Source organism: Schistocerca piceifrons, chromosome 9 (assembly GCF_021461385.2).
Source record: "Schistocerca piceifrons isolate TAMUIC-IGC-003096 chromosome 9, iqSchPice1.1, whole genome shotgun sequence".
In the NCBI taxonomy this organism is placed as follows: domain Eukaryota; kingdom Metazoa; phylum Arthropoda; class Insecta; order Orthoptera; family Acrididae; genus Schistocerca; species Schistocerca piceifrons.
In genome coordinates, this window is record NC_060146.1 from 138,236,045 (window position 1) to 138,260,276 (window position 24,232).

At 40.8% G+C, this 24,232-nt stretch overlaps 1 protein-coding gene across 11 annotated transcripts in view; it reads right to left on the reverse strand.

The window, feature by feature from the left end:
• The window catches only part of LOC124717006 (zinc finger protein 239-like), a 303,476-nt gene that overhangs the window by 154,847 nt on the left and 124,397 nt on the right, over window positions 1–24,232 (reverse strand). For all 11 annotated transcript variants that reach the window (XR_007005695.1, XM_047243641.1, XM_047243637.1 and 8 more), the window contains one exon: window positions 20,635–20,736. Coding sequence is in view for 10 of the 11 variants with exons in the window: in XM_047243641.1 (XP_047099597.1) it covers window positions 20,635–20,736 (102 nt within the window). In the remaining variant the exon portion in view is untranslated. The remainder of the gene's footprint in view (window positions 1–20,634; window positions 20,737–24,232) is intronic.

Genomic DNA, 24,232 nt, shown 5'->3' on the forward strand with positions numbered 1-24,232 from the left:
AGAATCGTGGAAGTTATTTCTTCCCGTCTCAACATATGTGCAATAATTCTGTCACTACTTCTAGTATATGTTTTGTATTAATTTCTTTTCTCAACAATCTTGTGAAGAATTTTGTCAATTTGATTGGTCCACATAATTTTCAGCAGCCTTCTTTCTATATCACCCCAACTCAAACACTTTGATTATCTTCTTTTCCAGTTTACCACAGTCCATGACTCATACTACAATCCAGTACTCCAGACGTACATTCTCAGACATTTATTCCTCAAATTAAGGCTGATGTTTGACACTAGTTGACGTATCTTAGTGCTGAATGCTTTTTTTGTATTAGACTTCTGTTTACATCTTTCTTGTCCCATTCATCAGGTATTATTTTGCTTCAAAACAGCAGCACAATTCATTTACTTCATCCACCACATGGTCATGAATTTTGGTGTCAAGATCACCACTAATCTCATTTCTGTTGTTTCTCAATACTTTTGCCTTCCTTTGGTTTACTTTCAATCTACACTCTCTGCCCAGTATATTGTACTTCCATTCAACAGTTCCTGTTATTCTTCCCCACTTCTAAAGAGGACAGAATTGTCCTCAGTGAAGCATATCAGTAGCAGCCTTTACCTTGATTTTTATTCCACTTCTAAATCTTCTGTTCTCTTCATTGGTGCTTTGACAGTAGAGGTGAAACAAGAGAGGAGAAAGAGCTCTTCCCTGCCAATGCCCTTTTTAATCTAAGCACTTCTCTCTTGGTTTACCATTCTTATTGTTTCTTTTTGTTTACTACACACACACACACACACACACACACACACACACACACACACACACACACACACAGCAGAAGAGAGAGAGAGAGAGAGAGAGAGAGAGAGAGAGAGAGAGAGAGAGAGAGAGAGAGAGGGGGGGGGGGGGGGGGGATGGAGGGTCCACCACACACCATATAGCGGCCTGTGTAGTATGTACACAGATGTAGATGTACTGTACAGAGTGTTTCAAAAAGAATAATTCAATCACAAAACTCCATATTTATTGATAAAAACATATTACAAACATGGGATGAAATGCAAAATACTCAAAAAATTTAAAAGTTTTAGCTATGCTATTATAAATGCTCTGTGTGTCCACCACCAGCAGTAGCATGAATAACATCTAGCAAATAGCTAAATTCATCATCAACTTTACACAATGTATCTATTATTACAGAAGATATAGTGGCTATTATTCTGTCCTTCACTAGTTCTATGTCATGAGATAATGAGGAGATAAACAGACTTTTCTTCAAATACCCCACAAGAAAAAATTGCATGGGGTCATATCTGCCAGTCTTGCAAGTCAAGAATTTAGGGCAGTGTCTCTAGGTACTGTGTGTTCCATCCAGCACTGAGGCAGTGTGTCATTGAGAAATTGACATACAGTGTTGTGCTGGGGTGGTAGAGATCCATCCTGTTAGAAAATGAAGTCATCAAAGTCGTCCTGAAGTGGGAAAAGCCAGTTCTACAGCATTTGAAGATAGCCATTCCAGTCAGTGTACTTTACTCCAAAAAGAAGGGACTGTACACTTTTTCATGAGAAGTGGCACAAAAAATGTTCCCTTAGCAGAGCCTCTTTCATGCTCAATAATGTCACAAGGTTTCTAGAGTCCCCAAATGTGCATGTTATGTTAAGGTTACTTTACAGTTAATATGACATGTTGCTTCATCACGAAAAATTAAGTGTTGTAAAAATGTATCAGCTTCCAAGTCCTCTAGCAGAACACTGCTGAATTCAAGCTGTTTCCATTTATCACTAACCCAAAGAGCTTGCACTAATAGTTGTCTGTACAGTTAATAGACCAAATAATGACACACACAGTTATATGAGACATTGCAGTTCTCTGCTTGCATGGCGAATAGACTTCTGTGATTCCATTCAAATATTTGCCAAATTCTTTCCACTGTGTCATCAGAAGTGCAAGGTCAGCCTGGGCTCTTACCTCTGCACAAGCATCCTGCCTCTTCAAATTGGTGATAGCAAGGATGAACGTTTTTGGGTGCAGGTGGATTAATGCAAAATGCCAACAAAAAGCATTGTTGTTGTTGTTGTGGTCTTCAGTCCTGAGACTGGTTTGATGCAGCTCTCCATGCTACTCTATCCTGTGCAAGCTTTTTCATCTCCCAGTACCTACTGCAACCTACATCCTTTTGAATCTGCTTAGTGTATTCATCTCTTGGTCTCCCTCTACGATTTTTACCCTCCACGCTGCCCTCCAATACTAAATTGGTGATCCCTTGATGCCTCAGACCATGTCCTACCAACCGATCCCTTCTTCTGGTCAAGTTGTGCCACAAACTTCTCTTCTCCCCAATCCTATTCAATACTTCCTCATTAGTTATGTGATCTACCCATCTAATCTTCAGCATGCTGGGCCGAAATCACTGACTCGCTCCTTGCAAATTGCAGCAAACAAAATGCCTTCCATTGAGTGGATGCCATCTTACTTCTTACTGACTGCAACTGAAAAGATGCATAGACTGACATCTAATGGCGATTTTCTGAAACTCTACGCCACGCCCATTCAAGCAACACACATTTCCTTGCTGGCATACCCCACATTTCATAATTATTACTGCCAAAAATCGAGTCATTCTTTTTGAAACACCCTGTGTATTACTGGTCTTTCCCAATAGCATATGCAGGCTTTTCTGAGGATCTCAAACATCTACCACAACTTTACACTACAGTTTTCTTAAGCCTTGCATCCACTATCAACCAAACACTTAAATTCAGTTCCATAAAGTGGTGGTCATTGTACACATATATCAATGTCTGTTGGTACTAGATCCACATCTACAATCACCATTGCAATTCATTACACCAATCACAATTACAATTCAGTCAAATTCATTCTTTCATTTTATTTATTAGACATTTAATTTATAATCATAATGATTGTTAATTTCATCAGAATGTTTGTGCCTTGTTTTCAAACTGACAAAAGTCTGGGAACTTTCATTTCCATTATTCTAGTGTATCAACAAAGATAGAAGTGTCCATTTCGGAATACATTTGGCCAATCATTACAGTCTCAAGAAACCAAATGATAAATTATTTCTTCTTCTGCTGTGCTCAGCATTATATAACACATTTCACATGGCAGCACTTTTTACCTTTGACTGTTAGCTTTATGTAAAACTCATCATCATAAATACACTCCTGGAAATTGAAATAAGAACACCATGAATTCATTGTCCCAGGAAGGGGAAACTTTATTGACACATTCCTGGGGTCAGATACATCACATGATCACACTGACAGAACCACAGGCACATAGACACAGGCAACAGAGCATGCACAATGTCGGCACTAGTACAATGTATATCCACCTTTCGCAGCAATTCAGGCTGCTATTCTCCCATGGAGACGATCGTAGAGATGCTGGATGTAGTCCTGTGGAATGGCTTGCCATGCCATTTCCACCTGGCGCCTCAGTTGGACCAGCGTTCGTGCTGGACGTGCAGACCGCGTGAGACGACGCTTCATCCAGTCCCAAACATGCTCAATGGGGGACAGATCCGGAGATCTTGCTGGCCAGGGTAGTTGACTTACACCTTCTAGAGCACGTTGGGTGGCACTGGATACATGCGGACATGCATTGTCCTGTTGGAACAGCAAGTTCCCTTGCCGGTCTAGGAATGGTAGAACGATGGGTTCGATGACGGTTTGGATCTACTGTGCACTATTCAGTGTCCCCTCGACGATCACCAGTGGTGTACGGCCAGTGTAGGAGATCGCTCCCCACACCATGATGCCGGGTGTTGGCCCTGTGTGCCTCGGTCGTATGCAGTCCTGATTGTGGCGCTCACCTGCACGGCGCCAAACACGCATACGACCATCATTGGCACCAAGGCAGAAGCGACTCTCATCGCTGAAGACAACACGTCTCCATTCGTCCCTCCATTCACGCCTGTCGCGACACCACTGGAGGCGGGCTGCACGATGTTGGGGCGTGAGCGAAAGACGGCCTAACGGTGTGCGGGATCGTAGCCCAGCTTCATGGAGTGTTGCGAATGGTCCTCGCCGATACCCCAGGAGCAACAGTGTCCCTAATTTGCTGGGAAGTGGCGGTGCGGTCCCCTACAGCACTGCGTAGGATCCTACGGTCTTGGCGTGCATCCGTGCGTCGCTGCGGTCCGGTCCCAGGTCGACGGGCACGTGCACCTTCCGCCGACCACTGGCGACAACATCGATGTACTGTGGAGACCTCATGCCCCACGTGTTGAGCAATTCGGCGGTACGTCCACCCGGCCTCCCGCATGCCCACTATACGCCCTCGCTCAAAGTCCGTCAACTGCACATACGGTTCACGTCCACGCTGTCGCGGCATGCTACCAGTGTTAAAGACTGCGATGGAGCTCCGTATGCCACGGCAAACTGGCTGACACTGACGGCGGCGGTGCACAAATGCTGCGCAGCTAGCGCCATTCGACGGCCAACACCGCGGTTCCTGGTGTGTCCGCTGTGCCGTGCGTGTGATCATTGCTTGTACAGCCCTCTCGTAGTGTCCGGAGCAAGTATGGTGGGTCTGACACACCGGTGTCAATGTGTTCTTTCTTCCATTTCCATTTCCATTTCCAGGAGTGTATTTGTGCATGACAGAGAATGTTTAAATTTTTTTCCGTGTTCTTATGTATGAAACCATCCACTTGAAAATGGCCATGTGACTAATACACAATTTTCAATCAAAAAATGTAATTTTAGGCTCAAGTCGTAGACATCACTAGTGTTCAAGAATAGGATATTGTCAGCTACAGTTCCAAATAGACCAGGGGTTTTCAAACTGTGCATCACAGCTCCCTCAGGCATTACAGTAGTGGCATCATGAGGTTTCACAAAAATAATAATTTGGTTTATTTGCTTTCTGAGTAAAGGAATAACCTGAGTGTTAGTAGATACACCTATTGGGCCAGCAAGTAAGTGTTGTTACCGTGGCTGCAAGGTAGATGGCAGTTGAATCTTACTATATCATTCATGTGCTTTTATTCAGTAATAGTTTGATGGCTGGTTCTGTTGAATGCACACTGTTCTTAACTGTTGTTTTTCACTGTGTTCCACAATTTGTGTTTCTCAGTCAGCATGGACAAATTTTTAAATGTAAGAACAAAACATTTTATTTCAAATGTATTGTGCAGTTCTACAGATATAAATAGATGAAAACACAGGAAGTATGATGACACTCACTTGATCTTTGGTTCTATGTGGACTACTGTTGGAAATGAAGTACGGCCACAGTGCGCCATTTGTTTCAAGGTCTTAACTGCTGAAACGATGCTTTCTAATAAAATGAAACATTTGGACTCAAATTCCAGTAGTTTGGCAAACAAATGATGAGAACACTTTTCCCACAAATTAAAAGAAATGACAGCACACAAAAAAACTTTCATTAAACAAGCTACGCTTCCTACAAAAGCTCTTTTTAATATTACAAGGTGGCCTGTCACATAAAGAGCAAGAAACCTCACAGCATAATGGAAGAGATTATTTGGACATGGATTCCATTACGATAGGTAGATCAGCTACCAAGCAATCTGCAAGTGTGCCTTTGACAGACTACACTATTACTCATCTAATGATGAAATTAATGATCCATTGATTCCAAACTCAAAGGTAATTGTGATATTGCTATTCAGCTGAATTAAGCTACAAGCAACTTCAATTATGGGCATGTAATATGTTACATGCAGTTTGTACATGATAACAAATTTGATGACGATCTTTTCTACAAGAGAATAACTCTTCGAACAACAGCAACAGGCCTCTTTGAAGTACTGCACTCTTTTATGAATGAAACCAACATTAATTGGAATAATTGTATAGGTGTGTGTACAGATGGAGGTCACAGTACGGCTGTCTGTTATAGTGGATTGCTTGCTCTGATCTGTAAAGGGGCTGCTTGTGCTATTTGGACACATCTTAATCAGTGAGAACTATTGGCACCAAAACAGCATGAACCTGTCTTTCATGAAGCTCTTCAATCAGAAACCACAATGCCTAGTAGCTTCATAAAATGTTGACCACTTAGTCAAGATGTTTTCAACAAATGGGCATTGATTTGGAGGCTGAGCATTCTCTAATTTAATACAGTAATTCTCACTGCCTTTCACATGGGAATGTCTGAAAAAGGATGCATGAACTCAGGAATTAACTTTACTTGTTCTAGACAAAACATTTGAGCCCCAAGAAGATCATAGACAGTAACTTTGTTTTGAAGCTGGCATGTCTTTGTCACAACTTTGAAAACTTCAAGTCACTGAATCTCTCCCTTCAAGACAATGGGAGCAACATTCTGCAACTATCAGACAACAATTCAGCCTTTAGAAAAAAACCAATATTGTGAAAGAAAATTTATATGATTATACATTATGTTTTTCCTGCTCTTCTCACTGTTTTAAAAGACAATGGCTTTCAGTTGATTGAAGAACTTAAGTCTGCAATTGTGGATTATTTAACTGAACTCGGGGATTACTCTATGAAGTACTTTCCAGAACAAGTTGATCAACACAAATGGATCAAAGATCCTCTGAGTGCAAAATTTTCATTAACATTTACCACTGAAGGAGGAGAGTAATTTATTGATATTTCTTCAGATTCTACACTGAAATTGAAGTTTGTTTCTTCACATGAGGGTCATTCAATAATTAAACAGACAAATTGATCTTGGGGAAAAAACTGTTAGTAGGCCAAGTTTGGTACTTTTATCATTTTAAGTTCACATTACTGCGATAAGACCTAATCAGCTGATGTATCAACATTGGTTTGTTTATAACGTCAAAAATACATTTCAAGATGGCTAGTCCACTTGAAACATGCACATTAGTTGAAGAAAGTTCTGTTATTCGATTTTTACTTACTGAAGGCGAGAAACCAGTGAATATATACTGTAGAATGTCTAAAGTTTATGGTGGAGATCGTATGAATTTTACAATTTTTTACAAATGGGTAGAGCAGTTCAAAAATGGTCACGACTCGACTCAGTGACTGACGAACACCATTCTGGCCAACCAGTTGCAGTTTCAACTCCCTCACTTGAAAGTCGAACTTATGACATTACTCGTGCGGACTGCCCTGTGACTGTGTAAATGATAGTTGACAACGTTCAGGTTAATACTGGTACAGTTCATAACATCATCTGTAAGAAGCTGAAGTACCGCAAAACGTCCAAGATGGGTCCCAAAGGAGTTGACGTGGCTATAAAAGGAAACAAGGCTGAGAGTGTGCACAGAGCCAAAGGTATGTTATGAAAGAGAAGGTGAGCTGTTCCTTAACAAAATTTTTAACTTTTGATGAAACTTGGGTTGACTATTATGAGCCAGAATCAAAAAGACAAACCATGTAGTGGAAGCGCAACTCACCTGTCCAGAAAAAATTCAAAACCCAAGCATCAGCCAAAAAAGTCATGTTGATGGTATTTTGTTATGCTGGAGGTCTAGTTTTTTGTGATTATCTCAAAGAGCACTACAATGAACAGCCAATACTACTCTAATTTGCTTTTAAACAAGGTGAAGCCACCCATGAGAGAGAGAGGTCATGGATCTCAGAGGAGAAGTGTGATTCTCCAGCAAGACAACATACGTTCACATACTCCTCAATTAACATGAGAAACCATCGACAAAATGGGCTGGGAAGTACTGTCTCATCCCCTTACAGTCATGATTTAGCACCTAGTGATTTCAATTTGTTTGGTGTACTGAAGGAGGCATTATGTGGGAAGAGGTTCCTGGACCGCAAGGACGTGAAAGAGTTTGTGGGAAATTGGTTCACACATCATGATAAAGAGTTCTTTGCAGCTTGAATAAAAAAGCTTGTAGCCCACTGGAATAAGTGCATAATTGTTCAAGGGGATTATGTTGAAAAGTAGAAAAAGTATTGTTTTGTAAAAATAAAAGTTTTTTTTTCTCCAGATCAATTTGTCTTTTTAATTATTGAATGACCTTTGTATTTGCACAAAGTTTTGGAAATTGGTATAACAGGAGTATCAACAACTAGATATCAAGGCCCCAGGTGTTTTGATAAAGACACACAACTTATTCACACAAGCAAGCACACCACACGCATACATGACTGCCAACTCTGGCAGCTCAGGCCAGAAAGCAACTATCACATGGGATGGAAGCAGCAATCTGGAAGGTGTGGGGAAAGGGGATAGCAGCATACAGGCAGAGGAAGAGAGAAGCACTGTATGACAGAGTGAAGGGACAAGAATGCTGATAGGCACAGTATCAGGGGGTTGTGGGGCATGGAGGTGTTGAAAACAGAGTGAAGAAGCAAATGACTGGGGAAAGATGGGTGGATGCATTGACAGAGGGTGGCAAACAAAAAGGGTGGGAGATGAGAATGGGGAAGGATAACTCACATTTGCGCAGTTCAGAAAAGCTGGTGGTGGAGGGGAGGATCCAGATGGCTCGGATAGTGAAGCAGCCACTAAAATCACATGTTATGTTCAGCCTCGTGTTGAGACACAGGGTGGTCTACTTTGCTTTTGGCCACAGTCTGGCAGTGGCTGTTCATGCTGGTGGACACCTGTTTGGTAGTCATACCATTATAAAAAGTTGTGCAATGATTGCAGCAGGCTGGTAAATGGCATGGCTGCTTTCCCTGGCCTGTAAAAACCTGATATTGCAAAAATACATCTCCATGGCACAGGCATCCCAGAACTGCCTCTGCTCCCTCTGCAGGATACTACTACTGTGGAATATCTGCTCGATGAATCACATTTCTGAAACTGAATCCCTTTGCTGTTTTCCAGCACCTTGAGGAGCATTCCAGACACGATTTCCACAAGTTATCCAACCTCCTGACATCCTACTGCCATCTAGGGGCACCACTTTCCAGGCCCTATCCTACCCACCGCATACCTCCTTGTCCATCCCTCATAGTACCTACTACTAAAACACCAACAAATCCAGAGCCAAAACATTCTCGTAGCACTTAATACCCTTTCCAACAAAACCTTCAGCTCCATAGATGTTTCAGTTCTTTCCAAAGGCCTCGCCTTTAGCCCTACACCCAAATTTAACCATGGTGGACTTGCCAAAGACCTTTTCCTTCTTCCGATCCCTTCAATGGAAACGTGTTTGCTGCCAATCTCTCTGACCAAAGCCAACCTGATCCCGACACTGAACCCTGCCTCTCCCAGTTCATATCACCATTCAATCATGATCCTCCTACCACCTTCCTCTGACCTAAAAACCCACTGGTCACCTTCCAGGAATTCCTTACCTCCAACTAAGACTCACCATCCTCCCCCAGGTCCCTTCCTCAGAACACCAATCATTCAGCAGGAAAGTAACAACCCTACACAACCTCAAAACTAATTCTGAACTAATCATCCTACATGCAGACAAAGGTTCCACCACTGTTGCTATGAATCACAGTGATTAATTGGCAGAAGGGCTCCACCAATCACTACACACTGTCTGAGCACATGCACACGCACCTTCTACATGCTCCCTGAAATCCACAAACCCAGCCAACCTGGATGCCCCATGCTGGCTGGTATTTGTGACACCACTGAAAGAATTTCAGCCATCATTGACCAACATTGCCAACTAATTGACTGTAATCTAGCCTCCCACATCAATGGCACCTCACTGTTGATGCCACCCTCATGCCCATGGTCTTACTGCTATTGAAAACTACCTTTCCCAATGCCCTTCAGACTCCAAACCGACTACCTCATTACTCATACACCTTACTAACTTTATCCTAACATACAACTACTTCACCTTTGAAAGAAAGTTATACAAACAAATCTGCAGTACAGCCATGGGCACCAACATGGCACCCTCCTATGGCAACATCTTTAAGGGAAATCTAGAGCAGACCTTCCTAGCCTCCCAGAATGTCAAATCTGTAGCCTGATTCAGGTTCATTGATGATATCTCATGGTCTGGACTGAGCACCGTGACAACCTATCTTCATTTCCTCACAATCTCAACACCTTCTGTCCCAGCTTCACTTGGTAGTTCTCAATAAAGTGTGCCACCCTCCTACATGTTAACCACCTCCTCTCTGATGGCTCCACCCACACTTAAGTCCTCATTAAACCCACCATCCACCAACAGTACCTGCATTTCAACAGCTGTCATCCATTTCACAGCAAAAAATCTCTCTGATACAGCCTGGTCATGTCAGGACGAAGTATCTGCAGTGAATTCCCTTGTCCTGTAGGCTGAGGGTCTCACCAAGGCCTTCACAGACAGGCACCATCCCCTATACCTAGCCCGCAAACAGATTTCCCATACCATTTCCTCTCACACCCACAGTCATTTGACTACCTGCAGGAACCTGCCACAAAGGACTTTCTCTTTTTGTCACCCAGTACTATCCCTGACTGGAACAACTAAACCACATCCTTCATAGAGTTTTTATTATCTATCATAATGACATCCTTCCCACCCCTCCTAAAATGGTGTTCTATTGACCATCCAACCTCCACAACACATAGTCCACCCCTATGTCACTCTCAGTCCCAACCCCTTGCCACAAGGATCATATGCCTGTCAAGGACCCAGGTGCAAGACCTGCCCAGTCCATCCACACGGAACTTCCTATTCCATTCCTGTCACAGTTTTATCCTACCCCATCAGGGCCTGGGCCACCTGTGAAAGCAACCATGTAATTATTTCACAGCTTTTTACATTGATATGACAACCGACCAACTGCCCACCAGGATGAACAGCCACTGTCAAGCTGTGGCCAAGAGCAAAGTAGACCATCCTGTGGCACAACATGAGGCTGAACATAACATGTTTTATTTCAATGGCTGCTTCACCAGCTTTTCTGAACTGCACAGATGGGTGTTACCCTTCCAACACATTCTACGCTCCCATAAATGCCCCAGTCTCAACCTACGGTAACATACTGCCCCTACACCTTCTGACAAACAGTTTCCACCCCCTCTGTCCTATCACTTCCTCCTCATTCTCATATCCCACCTCTGATTGTTGCCCTCTACCAATGTACCCACCCATCAAACCCTCTCCATTCCTTTTTCATTCCATTTTGCCCATGTCTTTGCCTCTAAACCTCTTGACAGTGCACCTGTTGGCATTCTAGTCCCTGAAAACTCCACTATACACTATTCCTTTCTCCTCCCACCTTTCTCCTCCTCTCTCTTCCCCACCTCCTCCAGATTGCTGCTTCCTTCCCACATGATAGCTGCATTCTGGTCCAAGCTGCTGGAGTTTACAGTCATGTATGCTTGAGGTGTGCTTGCTTGTGTGAATGAATTGTGTGTGTTTCTCTTTTTCTGAAGCAGACTGTGGCTGATAGCTTATGTGAAAGTCTCTTAACTGTGCCTGTGTGCAACTTAGTTTGTTATCTCTAGGGTAAGTAGCAATCAATCTTTTCTACAATGTTGTCAAATGAAAGGTTGCCTTCCTTTAGCCAATCTTCTGTGACAAGCTGTAGGGTCAAGTACTGCTTCACTTGTTCCCACAATTCTCCACAACAAACTAATCTTACCCAGGGTCAAACTGTCTAGCCTGTGATGTGTCATTACAGTCTACAGCGCCAGTGAACTTGAACTGAAAGTGATTTGTGTTATCAGTAACAGTACAATGCTTTTGTTAGTAGGTAGTTTCATAATGGAAGAAAAAGAAAGATATTTATATGATGCCATCTATAAATTGAAAGTAATAGCTTATGCAGAACATGGAAACAGAGCAGCTGAGCAGCATTTTGACCCTCGACAAACAGAAAAAACTATTCACGATTGGTGGTCTAGTAAAGAAGAACTGAAAAAAATAAAGAAATATCAGGGAAGACTAAATGTGCAAATAGAGGACTGAGTGCAAAATGGCCAACATGAAGATGATGTAATGGAATAGTTTCAAGGACACCATCAAAATGGCATTGGAATTAATACAAAAATGATTCAAATATACGGTCATAAACTAATGCCAAAGTGGAATTTAACAGATCTTAAGCTTGGAGTTGCTTGATGCTACAGGTTTATGAAGCATCATGGGCTTAGCAAGCAAACCAAAACTAAAATCTCTCTCAAAATGCCACAAGAGCATGAAGAGAAAGTGTGGAACTAAGCCAAACACCAAATATGGACAAAATTCCTCTGATATTTGATATGTTGAATAACAGAACTATTGTCATGAAAGGTGCTAAAACTAAACTACAACAACAAGTGGACATGAAAAAATGCACTACACTGTTGTCTTTTCATGTGGTACTGATGGTACAAAACTTAATCCAGTGACCATTTTCAAGTGCAAGACAATGCCAAAATGTCCTGAAACATCACCAGGTGTTGGTGTTCAAGCACATGACAAGGGTTCAGTGGACAAGGCTGATATGAAATTATGGATTAACATAGCACAGGAGAGAAGGAAAGGTGCTTTATTGAAGAAGAGCTCTCTTCTTGTGCGAGATCAGTTTAGTACTCGCTGAAAAGTTCTGTGAAATAGAAATTGGGACACGGAAATACAGAGCTTGCTGTTATTCTGGGAGGGCTTACTTCACAAAGAGAGGAATGGAACAAATGGTTGATGGATGTGACCCAACATGAAGTCACCCTGAAAGGAGGTTAAAATGATCTACAGTCAAACAAGTGTGTCAGTGGATAAAACAGTCATGGTCTAGAGTGAGAAAAGACATTATTGATAAATCTTTTAAGAAATGCGGCATAAGTAATGCTCTCAATGGCAGTGAAGGCCATCTTATATATGAAGAGGACAATGAAGAAGAAGAAGAAGAAGAAGAAGAAGAAGAAGACAAAAGTTCAGATGAAGATTTTCACAGATTCTGAAGGTCAATTCAGTTTTATAAACTAAGAATTTTTTTGTCTGGCTTTGCAGTCTAATAATAAAATGGTAAAAATTGTATTAAAAAAAATTGCTTGAAAATTAAGGTGTGTCTTATAGTCTGTAGCATCCTATAGTCCATAAAATATGGTAATTTGCCTAGTAAAGTGCTTGGTCCTCTGAGTATGTAAGCCACCACTCCTGCCCAAACATTGATATTAAAACAAACCTGATGCCTTGCTTCCATGACCTCTCAGAGACATGCATTAGTCCCCCATGGTTACTGTGAGTAACTTATCATCTTACTCAGTGTTACCCTTCTCTCGGCTAAGAGGGGGTAAAAAAAAAAACACCCAGAATAGCATTGCCATGAGTGAAGCTTGTGTAGTATGCATTTCTGCCACTAGGCATGTATAGCACAACCTACTGCCAGTTCAGTGCTGCCTGTGTTGTTGACCTGGCTTGTTCTGTTCATCTGCAGAGATTGATTTTGCTAGCACTGTTTTGTTCCTGTTTCATTTTATGATGGAAAGTTGAAGTGAACAGTATGCAGCTGTGAAATTTTGTTTTATAGTTAGCAGAAATGCTGTTGAAACTGTTTTGATATTGACATTTACCACAATGACACTATGGGAAAAACTAAAGTTTACAAGTGGTTTGCTCCATTTAAAAATTGTGACATGTCAATTGATGGCAAACCTCATTCTGGACATCCATCAACTGTCCAAATTGATGAAAATACAGAAAAAATTCGAGACCTTGTGCTCACAGACAACTGATCAACTGTCAGAGATTACTGGGTTATCTTGGCGCTTGGTTCAGCAAATTTTAATGGAATATTTGAGATTGAAAAGGGCTGCTGCCAAGTTTATTCCTCAGGTTCTCAAAAGGAACATAGAGTTGAAACATGATGTCCTTTGAAACAACAGCTTGAACTGATCCAGATTTTCTGTCAAAGGCGATGAATCATGGTGCTATGGTTACGGCACAGAAACAGAGCTACAGTCAAGCCAATGGAAGATGTCATCATCACCCCCTCAAAAACAATGTTGTCAATTCAAATCAAATATCAAAACAATGCCGATCTGTTTTTTGGATGCCAAAGGCATAGTTCAGGAGGAGGATATTGGTGTTTAACGTCCCGTCGACAATGAGGTCATTACAGACGGAGCACAAGCTCAGATTAGGGGAGGATGGGGAAGGAAGTCAGCCATGCCCTTTCAAAGGAACCATCCTGGCATTTGCCTAGAGTGATCTAGGGAAATCACGGAAAACCTAAATCAGGATGGCCGGACGCAGAATTGAACCGTCGTCCTCCCAAATGCGAGTCCAGTGTCCTACCACTGCGCCACCTTGCTCGGTCAAGGCATAGTCCATTCAAAGTTTGTTCCTCCAGGTCAGACCATCAATCAAGCTCTTCATTTGGAAGTTTTAAGAAGATTGCACAGCAGTGCTCATCAAAACAGATTCGATTTGTAGCAGACAGAAGACTGGTTCTTTCACCACAATAATGAACCTGCACACACAGCCATTTGTGTTAGACAGTTTTTGGCTAAAAATGGCATGGTTCCACTGTCTCATGCACCATACTCAACTGACCTGGCTACGTGCAATATTTTCTTACTTCCATGCATGAAAAGGGGCATGAATGGACACCGATTTGACAACTTTGAAGAAGTCAAGGAAAAATGAGGGAGGAACTGTCCGCCATTTCAAAAGATGACTACAAAAAAGTTTTAAACAATGGAAGCACCAGTGGGACACATGTAATGGTTGTAATGGAGAGTATTTTGAAAGGGGATAAGGTTTTTTTGTAAGTAATTTGAAAATTTTTTAAAAAATAGTTCCTTTTTTGGGAGAGGGGGGGGCATACCCCATCATATATACATATAAAATTTCAGTGTGTGTGTGTGTGTGTGTGTGTGTGTGTGTGTGTGTGTGTGTGTGTGTGTGTGTGTGTGTGGAGGGGGGGGTGGGGGCAGAGTGGGGGCATGTTTTCATAATTCTTATCCTAAATGGCTTGATTGTTTTTGATGAGAGTTTTTTTTTGGTCGGGGGGAAGGGGGGGGGGGGGTCACCTGGATGTTTCTTAGCTATAGCTGAACCTGGTGGTAGGTGTAACTGTTGTCAAAATCCATAATTTCTTTTTGTTTTGTAAATAGTACATTTATTTACATATTTTTTATTTATCACATAACAAACATATAATCCTGAATGTTTATCCCCTTAGCAACTCTCAATACTGACTTATGCATCAGTACGTGAGTAAGCTCATTGTGTTGTAGCTTGGCATTTTTTGACATTTCAATTTTTGATTGTGTTTGGTTTCTGATATATTCTGTGTATTGTAATTGCATGCATACTGAATGAATTATTTATCTATGTATTCAACTCTGATACAACAAATTACGATCTATACACACATTCATTTGGCAGCATTCCATGTAACTTCCTAAATAAAATGATTTATTCCATATTCATTTGTGGGATTTCAATGATGTTGCAATGTTTATGAAGGTAAACAATATATAAGTATATACTACTGATTTATTAAATAATGTGCATTTCATTCATAACAAATTATTTTATTAATCTGTGGCATTTGACTTACACATTAACATATGAGCAAGCTCACTGCATCATAGCTTGGTATTGTTTCGAGATTTCAAATGCGGATTGTTGAGTTGTTACATATTTCATATATTGTAACTGCATGCATACTGAGTGAATTATTTAGATTTAAGAGACCCACTTTTCTTAATTTTGTTCTTTGTTATCTAATTACATTAGGCTATTAATGCCACATGTATATCATATACATTGCACACATGGTTTTATTTTGTATTTTTACCACTAGATGGAATGGTGTACACTGCCTACACTTATTTGTGCATACAGTCAGTGGGCACCGCTCCACAACAATGGTAGTTTTCAGTGACACAAAAATACCATTATTGCACCATTAACCATTTCCTTGTACTGCTACTCTTAACTGGTAAGGTAATGTGCTACATAAGAATTTTATCCTATACTAAAACTGCTTGTATTGATATAAATGTTTGACCTATGGTTTTATTATTAGATCAGAATGACAACTAAGCATGATGATATATCTGCTTGTAAAATCTGTATATAGGCTGAAGTAATAGATTAATACTTTGTTGTGTGATATCTCATACAATGAGAAACAATCACTACTTTTATATGTACACACATCAAAAAAGTTTTGCATCACCTCAGTTGCAATAGTCCGGAACCTGTACAGAAAATTGGAATAGATATCAACATAATCATCATTTCTGCCCTTTTAATTGCTCATGAAAACCACACACTGCATGTTGCATCCGCATACAGTGAGACCTACACAGGTGGTGGTCCAGATTGCTGCACACACCAGTACCTCTTAATACCCAGTAGCACATCCTCTTGCATTAATGCATACCTGTACTTGTTATGACATACTATCTACAAGTTCATCAAGGCACTGTTGGTTCAAGTTGTCCCACTCCTCAACGGCAATTCGGCATAGATCCCTCAGAGTGGTTGGTGGGTCACATTGTCCATAAGCAGCCCTTTTCAATCTATCCTAGGCATGTTTGATAAGGTTCATGTTTGTAGAATGTCCTGGTCCTTCTAATTGAGCAATGAAGGAAGTCATTCACAAGATGTGCACATTGGGGGCATGAATTGTCATCCATGAAGACAAATGCCTCACCAATATGCTGCCAATATGGTTGCACTATCAGCCGGAGGATGGCATTCACACATCGTATAGCCATTCGGCACCTTCCATGGCCACCAGTGGCATACATCGGCCCCACACAATGCCAACCCAAAACAGCAGGGAACCTCCACCTTGCTGCAATCACTGGACAGTATGTCTAAGGCATTCAGCCTGACCGGGTTGCCTCCAAACATGTCTCCAACAACTGTCTTGAAAGCATATGCAACACACACTGGTGAAGAGAACATGATGCCAATCACGAGCGGTCCATTCGGCATGTTTTTGGGCCCATCTGTACAGCACTGCATAGTGTCGTGATTGCAAACATGGACCTCGCCATGGACGTTGAGAGTGAAGTTGTGCATCATGAAGCCTATTGCGCACAGTTTCAGTCATACCATGATGTCCTGTGGCTGCAGGAAAAGCACTATTCAACATGATGGCATTGCTTTCAGGGTTCCTCCCAGCCATGATCTGTAGTAGCCCTCGGGTGACCTGAGTGAGGCATGTCATAGACCGTTCCTGTCTCTGTACCTTCTCCATGTCTAAGCAACATCGATTTGGTTCACCCCAGGACAGCTGGACACTTGCCTTGTTGAGAGCCCTTCCTGGCACAAATTAACAATGCAGACTTGATCAAACCATGGTATTGACCGTCTAGGCACGGTTGAACTACAGACAACACGAGCTGTGTACCTCCTTCCTGGTGGAATGAGTGGAACTGATTGGCTGTTGGACCACAATGTCTAATAGGGGCTGCTCATGCGTGGTTGTTTGCATCTTTGGGCAGGTTTAGTGATATCTCTGAACAGTCAAAGGGACTGTATCTGTGATACGATACCCACAGTCAATGTCTATCTTCAGGAGTTCTGCCGAACCGGGCTGATGCAAAACTTTTTTTGATGTGTGCAATTTAAGAAACATTTCTTTTTTTCACTTTTAGAGGAAAATAATAGATGCAGATGTTTTTTGAGGTCATTTTGCTAGATTGTTATGTAGTATACTTTATTGGCAGGTCATATAAATACTAGTATAATCCCATCAATCCGCGTGATGTGGGAGAGATTCTAAAACTATTTGAGAATCTCAGCAATAAAAATAGTATCTGCAGTGAAATAGAACAGGGAGATGATCTTGATTTAGTCCACCTTCCATCACATAATGGAAATGATTCTGAGTGTGATGATGCTCTAGTAACAATGAAAGAATTGTTAGTTACAGTGACATTGGTAAAGGAGCTCTTTTGGAGCCAATGGAAGAAAAAGCCACTTCAGAAGGAAACAGAAATGAAGTCATTGTGCAGCCTATGATAGAAAGCAACAACAGAGATAAGAACACTGAAGAACTATAAAAGAAATATAAAACAATACTGTCGAAATGAATATCAAAGGGACTGAAAAGCATTAATGTTGGCAGTCGAGTAGATTACACCGGTAATAAACCAGAACCTTTTCTTGTGATTAAAATGAAGCAGTCTCATATGACACATGCAGAGAAGGAAGAATTTATGGAGTACATTTGGAAAGAGACAGTGAAATATGCTGCCTAGACAGATTATTTAGAATTTCAACCATCAGTTGATGAGCTATAGAAATATTTTGCAATTCTTACGCTTTCTGGTAAAAATCCAGTCTCTTTTAAAAGAATGTATTTGGAGGCAGGGCAGATACTTGCATTTATCTTTTAGTAATTCACTCAGTAAAAACACGTTTGAATAAATCCATCACTTTCTGCATTTCAACGATAACACAACTATTGATCCAAGTAATAAAGCTTACATAATTGATCCACTTTTGAAACACCTCAACATCATGTTTCTACAACTTGTTCAGCCACTAGAGCATTCGTTCTCTTTCAACGAATCCATGGTCATAACAGGATGAAACAATTCATAAGGGGAAAACCCATTCGCTATGGTTACAAGTTATGGTGCCTTGCAACATCTGAGAGCTATGTTGTGAAGTTCAGTCCTTACTATGGCACTGGTGACAGAAAAGAAGGAAAAAGATTAGGATCTTCAATTACAGAAAATTTTTGTGCATTTTTTTCTTCTTCCTAGTTCTGTTTTCTTTGTTGACAACTATTACAACTTTCTACTGCTCTTGTAACAACTACGCAAGCATGAATTATACTGCACTCACACTACCCAGAGAGACAGTATTGAGAAAGTACCTATGAAAAATTTAAAAAAGGAATCTTGTGGATCTTGTGTTCTTCAAGACGAACACCTCACACAGCTAAGATGGCATCACAACAGCCAAGTGACATTAGCAACAAATCTGCAAATCAGCGATGGTCTTATCAAAGGGACCTGCAAATGATGTAGTAAAGTAGAATGGAAACATTTAACCAGGCCTCAACCAACATTCGTACAACTCTACAACAGAGGGAGGACGTGTTGATCTTTTCGACAAACTGAGAGGTCCCGTATAGAACCAGGATCTGCTCCGAGAAATGATACTGGCCTCTTGTTAGATTCTGCCATGATGGTAGCCTCAAAAATGTGGATGCTCTGTAAAAAAGTGACTAATGTAAGTTTGTCATTCAGATGAAGTATTGTACCATCCCTACTGGCATCACCAGTAATGGATAAACCTCAAAGGCCCATGCGAAAATCCACAAAAGGTGTACCAAAAGACATCCACAGCGACAACGTTGGACACTTCATGGACAGAATTTTAGCTCAGAGGAGATGTAAAAATTGTGGGAAATGCACAAAATGTAATGTTGGTCTTCACCCAGGTTCTTTTTTTTTTTTCTCTCTTCCCCCCCCCCCCCCCTCCCCCCCCCCCCCCCCCCCACACACACACACACAAACATTGTGCAAAATGTAGAACAAATCACTGATGTAATGTGATGTTGGACTTTGTCAAGTTTGTTTTTATTTTCCTAATACTATTAACCACTGAATTGTAAATTGGAAAAACAGTAATGTGTCAGTTTATATTACTAAAATTAGGTCTAACATTGTTTTCTTTCTATATAAAAAATTACATTGTGCTATTGAACTGTAAATGTTAAATGCCCATTGTATGTTTTATCATACATGAAATAAAACAATGTAAAAATTTAAAAATTACCAGTTTAGACATCAATACATGCTGCTACCCTTAAAAGAACTTCTTTGTCTTAATCTTATCAAAATCAAAAACAAAAAATAGTTTTGGGCATTAATGGATAATATAGATGACACATTTCAGTTACACTGAATAAAAGATTTTACTTCAAGACATGTATTTTGCTAGCGAAATCTGTGGCAGAACATCATCCAACTGAGTCCTCTTGTCTGTAAATAAAATTCTGCAAACTACAGATATTTAGCTCTCCATCTCAGAACCCACTGGCAGAAGCATAACTTGGAAAGGTCATCTCATGGCTCAAGAGCTCACACAGGCTGCTCCAGCAAAACTGTCCATGCGAGAGCAAGCTTTATGCCTCTAGAAGCCCCTGTACTTCACACAGTTGCCTCAGATCACTTTCACCCAATCTAAACACTCACACCTGTGTTTATGGTGTGCAAACTGTGAGGAGTCTACTTCAACCACTTATCCTTGTCACAAATGATAACATATCTGCAAGTTATTGGAAGGGCCTGGTCAACACTGTTTCAGACAGAGTACAGTGGTGAAGATTTCACTCAATGTGCAGAAAATGATCCAGGCAAGAAAATTACCCAGATTCTGAGCTAACAACATGATCCCTCAACGAGGCAGTTATCTGCAGGATACTGAGTAATCACCTAAGTAAACAGCGATCTGATGCAATTGTGCTGTTGAATGCTTCAAGTGGGTCATTCCTGTGGGGGTAACAGTTGTATTCGGCAACAGAGAGATATAATGAAAAGTTTAGTTTACTGTAAGTTTATTTTATCACTGTTTCATTAAACAAAGAATAAACTGAGACTTTGCTCATACACATTTACCTAGGTATGATAAAAACAATTTATCTGCATAAGATAAAAACAGCTACTCTTTGTTCATGTACAAAGTGCATCCTGCATACACCCATGTGTAAAAGCAGCCTGCCCACCCATAGGTTAATATAAAGCTTGACCTTCACTGTTGTACACAGCTGTCAGCAAAACAACAGAGTGCAGGGGCCACAGGGAACATAACTCACCTCAAAGTCACCCTCGCTCGCTGCTTCATCACCTTCCTCATCCTCTGTCTTCTCAACATGGAATACACTACGTTCAAGAAATTCTTCTGAAGATGAACATTCCTGGAACAGTTTTAAAACACGCTTTATCAGGGAATAGAAATGAAACACAGATAAGGGAATATAGTGAAAATAAATTAGTTGACACTCAGGGAATTGTATCAGCAAATGAGATACAAAAAGTGGTATATGCGTTTTCCTCTTTGTCAGCAAACTAACTGATGGTGTCGTGTGATCCACAAATGCAACAGGCGGGAAGGGGGGAGGGGGGGGGGGGAATATAACAACTTTGGCACAAATAGTGCCCTCCGCCATACACAGCTCGGTGGCTAGCAGAGTATATATGTAGATGTAGGTGACAAAAAAGTCATGGGATATTGATATGCACATATATATACAGCGGTAGTATCACACAGAGAAGGTATAAAAGGCAGTGCAATGGTAGAGCTGTCATTTGTATTCAGATCAGTCATGTGAAAAGGTTTCTGATGTGATAATGGCCACACAACGGGAATTAACAGATTTTGAATTCAGAATGGTAGTTGGAGCTAGATACGTGGGACAATTCCATTTCTGGAATTCAGACATTCCAATATGGTAATTCAATATTCTGAGAGCCAAAGTATCAAGAATGCGCTGAGAATATTAAATTTCAGGCATTAACTCTCACAATGGACAACACTGACGGCCTTACATAAAGACTGAGAGCAGCATTTGTGCAGAGTTGTCAGTGCCAACAGACAAGCAACACTGCACAAAATAACCACAGAAATCAATGTCATACATAAGTCAAACACATCTATTATGACAGCATGGTGAAATTTGGTGTAGTGGGCTATGGCAGCAGACAACCAACATGAGTGCCTTTGCTAATAGTACAACATTGCCTACAGTGCCTCTCTTGGGCTCATAACCACATAGTTTGAACCGTACAGATCTGGAAAACTGTGGCCTGATCACATGAATCCCAATTTCAGTTGGTAAGAGGCGATGTTAGAGTTTGGGTGTGGCACAGACTCCACAAAGCCATGGACCCTAGTTGTTGGTAAGATGCTGTGCAAGCTGGTGGTGACTCCATAATGGTGTGGCTGTGTTTACATGGAATGGCCTGGATCCTCTGATTCACCTGCGCTGATCATTGACTGAAAATAGTTATGTTTGGCTATTTGGAGACCATTTACAGTTATTCATGGACTTCACATTCCCAAACAACAATGGAATTTTTACAAGTGACAATGTGCCACGTCACTGGGCCACAATCATACAAGATTGGCTTGAAGAACATTCAAGACAATTTGAGCAAATATTTGGCCACTCAGATTTCCAAACATGAATCTCATCGAACATTTTTTGAGCATAATCGAGAGATTAGATCGTGCACAAAATCCTGCACTGGCGACACTTTCACAATTATGGACAGCTCCAGAGGTAGCACGGCTCAATATCTCTGCAACCGATGTCCAGTAATTTGTCGAGTCCCTGCAGCACTGAGTTGCTGCACTACACTGGGCAAAAGGAGATCCAAATTGATCCTCTGAAGTATCCCATGTCTTATACCACCTCAGTGTAAAATTCAGACTCACTAGAATGTGAAAAAGACTTCTGATAATGAAGAATCTGTTTATGTCTAATATAATTTTAAGTATTAGGAAGTCTTCTCTGAAAGTATTTGTCTGGAGGAGCAACAAAACATAGTCAATAAACAGTTAGGACAAGAAGTGTATTCGAGACTAAGTGCTACACATGAATGTTGATAATTAGATGAGTAAATTGAATAAAGAACAGGTTATAATGAACAAAATTGCAGAAAAAAGTAATTTGTGACACAACTTGACTAACAGAAGGGCTAATCTGATAGGATGCATCCAGAAATAGCAATGTGATGTCATTTTGGTAATGGAGGGAAGTAATGAGCAAACAAGTTGCAGAGGGAGACTAAGGCATGCACATAATAATCAGGTTGTGATGCATGTAAGTTGCAGGAATTATGCAGAGATGAAGAGGCTTGAACAGGATAGACTAGCATGGAGAGCTGCATCAAACCAGTCTTCGAACTGATAACCACCTCAACACACAACAAGACAAGAGAATGGGTACAACAAACTTTTTGGCAAAATCACAGAGAAACACTCCAACAACCTCCTATCATTTGCATCAGTCTAAGAAATGCAGATACAAAAATAATTACAGCTATGATCATAGTAGTGAACAAGCATTGTATCAGTATAAACGTATACTGTACATGTAGACAAAAAATTCAGTCCAGCAAATAACACACTGCAATAATCAACAACAACTAAAGTTGGTTTAACATTGTTTCACATGGACATGAATCACATGTCACACCATAGAAAATGGTGCTTTGTTCACCATGCCACACAGTACTAAATAGTGCACATCTGGGAAGGCTGTCCATCTTACAAAAAATACGGAACATAATATATACATCAAGGAACTGGCAACATATTGATAATTAATAGATTTACACAGTGGCAGATATCACAGCAGAGATGGTGGCTGCTGCCTCCTCTATTCACGGATGGATTGCTTGTTTCAGAGTGCCTTTGCAGTTGAATTGAATTGAATTGAGTGTAGTTTGGGATGGACAGTTTGACCCTTGTCTGTTCAAGGCTTTTGCTGCACTGTTGGCCACAGAGAGGATTAGAACTACAGAATATGGAATGATTTCATCATGTGAAGGCATCATAACATTTGTTACAATTCACAGCACTGGAAGGAAACACTACCCATCATTCTGCTGGGCATCCAAACACCTATACAGAAGGATCTGGGAGCAATGGTAGCTGAACTGGTATACAGACAACTAATCTGACTACTGGGCATATTCTTCGACAGCACTCCAACTGACATTATTGAACCATCGGCCTTCGTTACTAAGCTGCGGTTGCACGTACGGCAACTGCTTCCAGTAGCAATGGGCACACATCAATCTCACTATGTAAAATATTTTTTCACCTTCTGTCATGCACCACACAGTGGTCTGCATAGTATAGAGGTAGATGTAGAGAGGAAAGGGTCACAACAAGGATTAAAAATCAGGGTGAAAGGATATCAACAGCAAGATTTGCAAATGACATTGCAACACTCAGTGAAAGAGAGTAAGAAGTACAAGAACTGTTGAATGGAATGAACAATATGAGTACAGAGTAAACTGAAGAAAGACAAAAGTAATGAGAAGTAGCAGAAATGAGATCAGTCGTACTCTTAATTTAAAATGGAGACCAAGAAGTCAATGAAGTGAAGGATTTCTGCTACTTCAACACCAAAATAATACCAGAGGGATGAAGCAAGGTGGACAAAAGGCAGACTACCACAGGTGAAGAGAGCACTCCTGATCAAAAGAAGTCTATTAGTACCAAACATTGGCCTTAATCTGTGTAAGGAATTTCTGAAGATACAGGTCTGTAGCACAGGACTTTATGTATATGAATCATGGACTGTGGGAAAATTAGAAAAGAAGAAAACTGAAGCATATGGGATGTGGTGCTACAAAAGAATGTAAAAAATTAGGTGGACTGGTAAGATAACAAATTTGGAG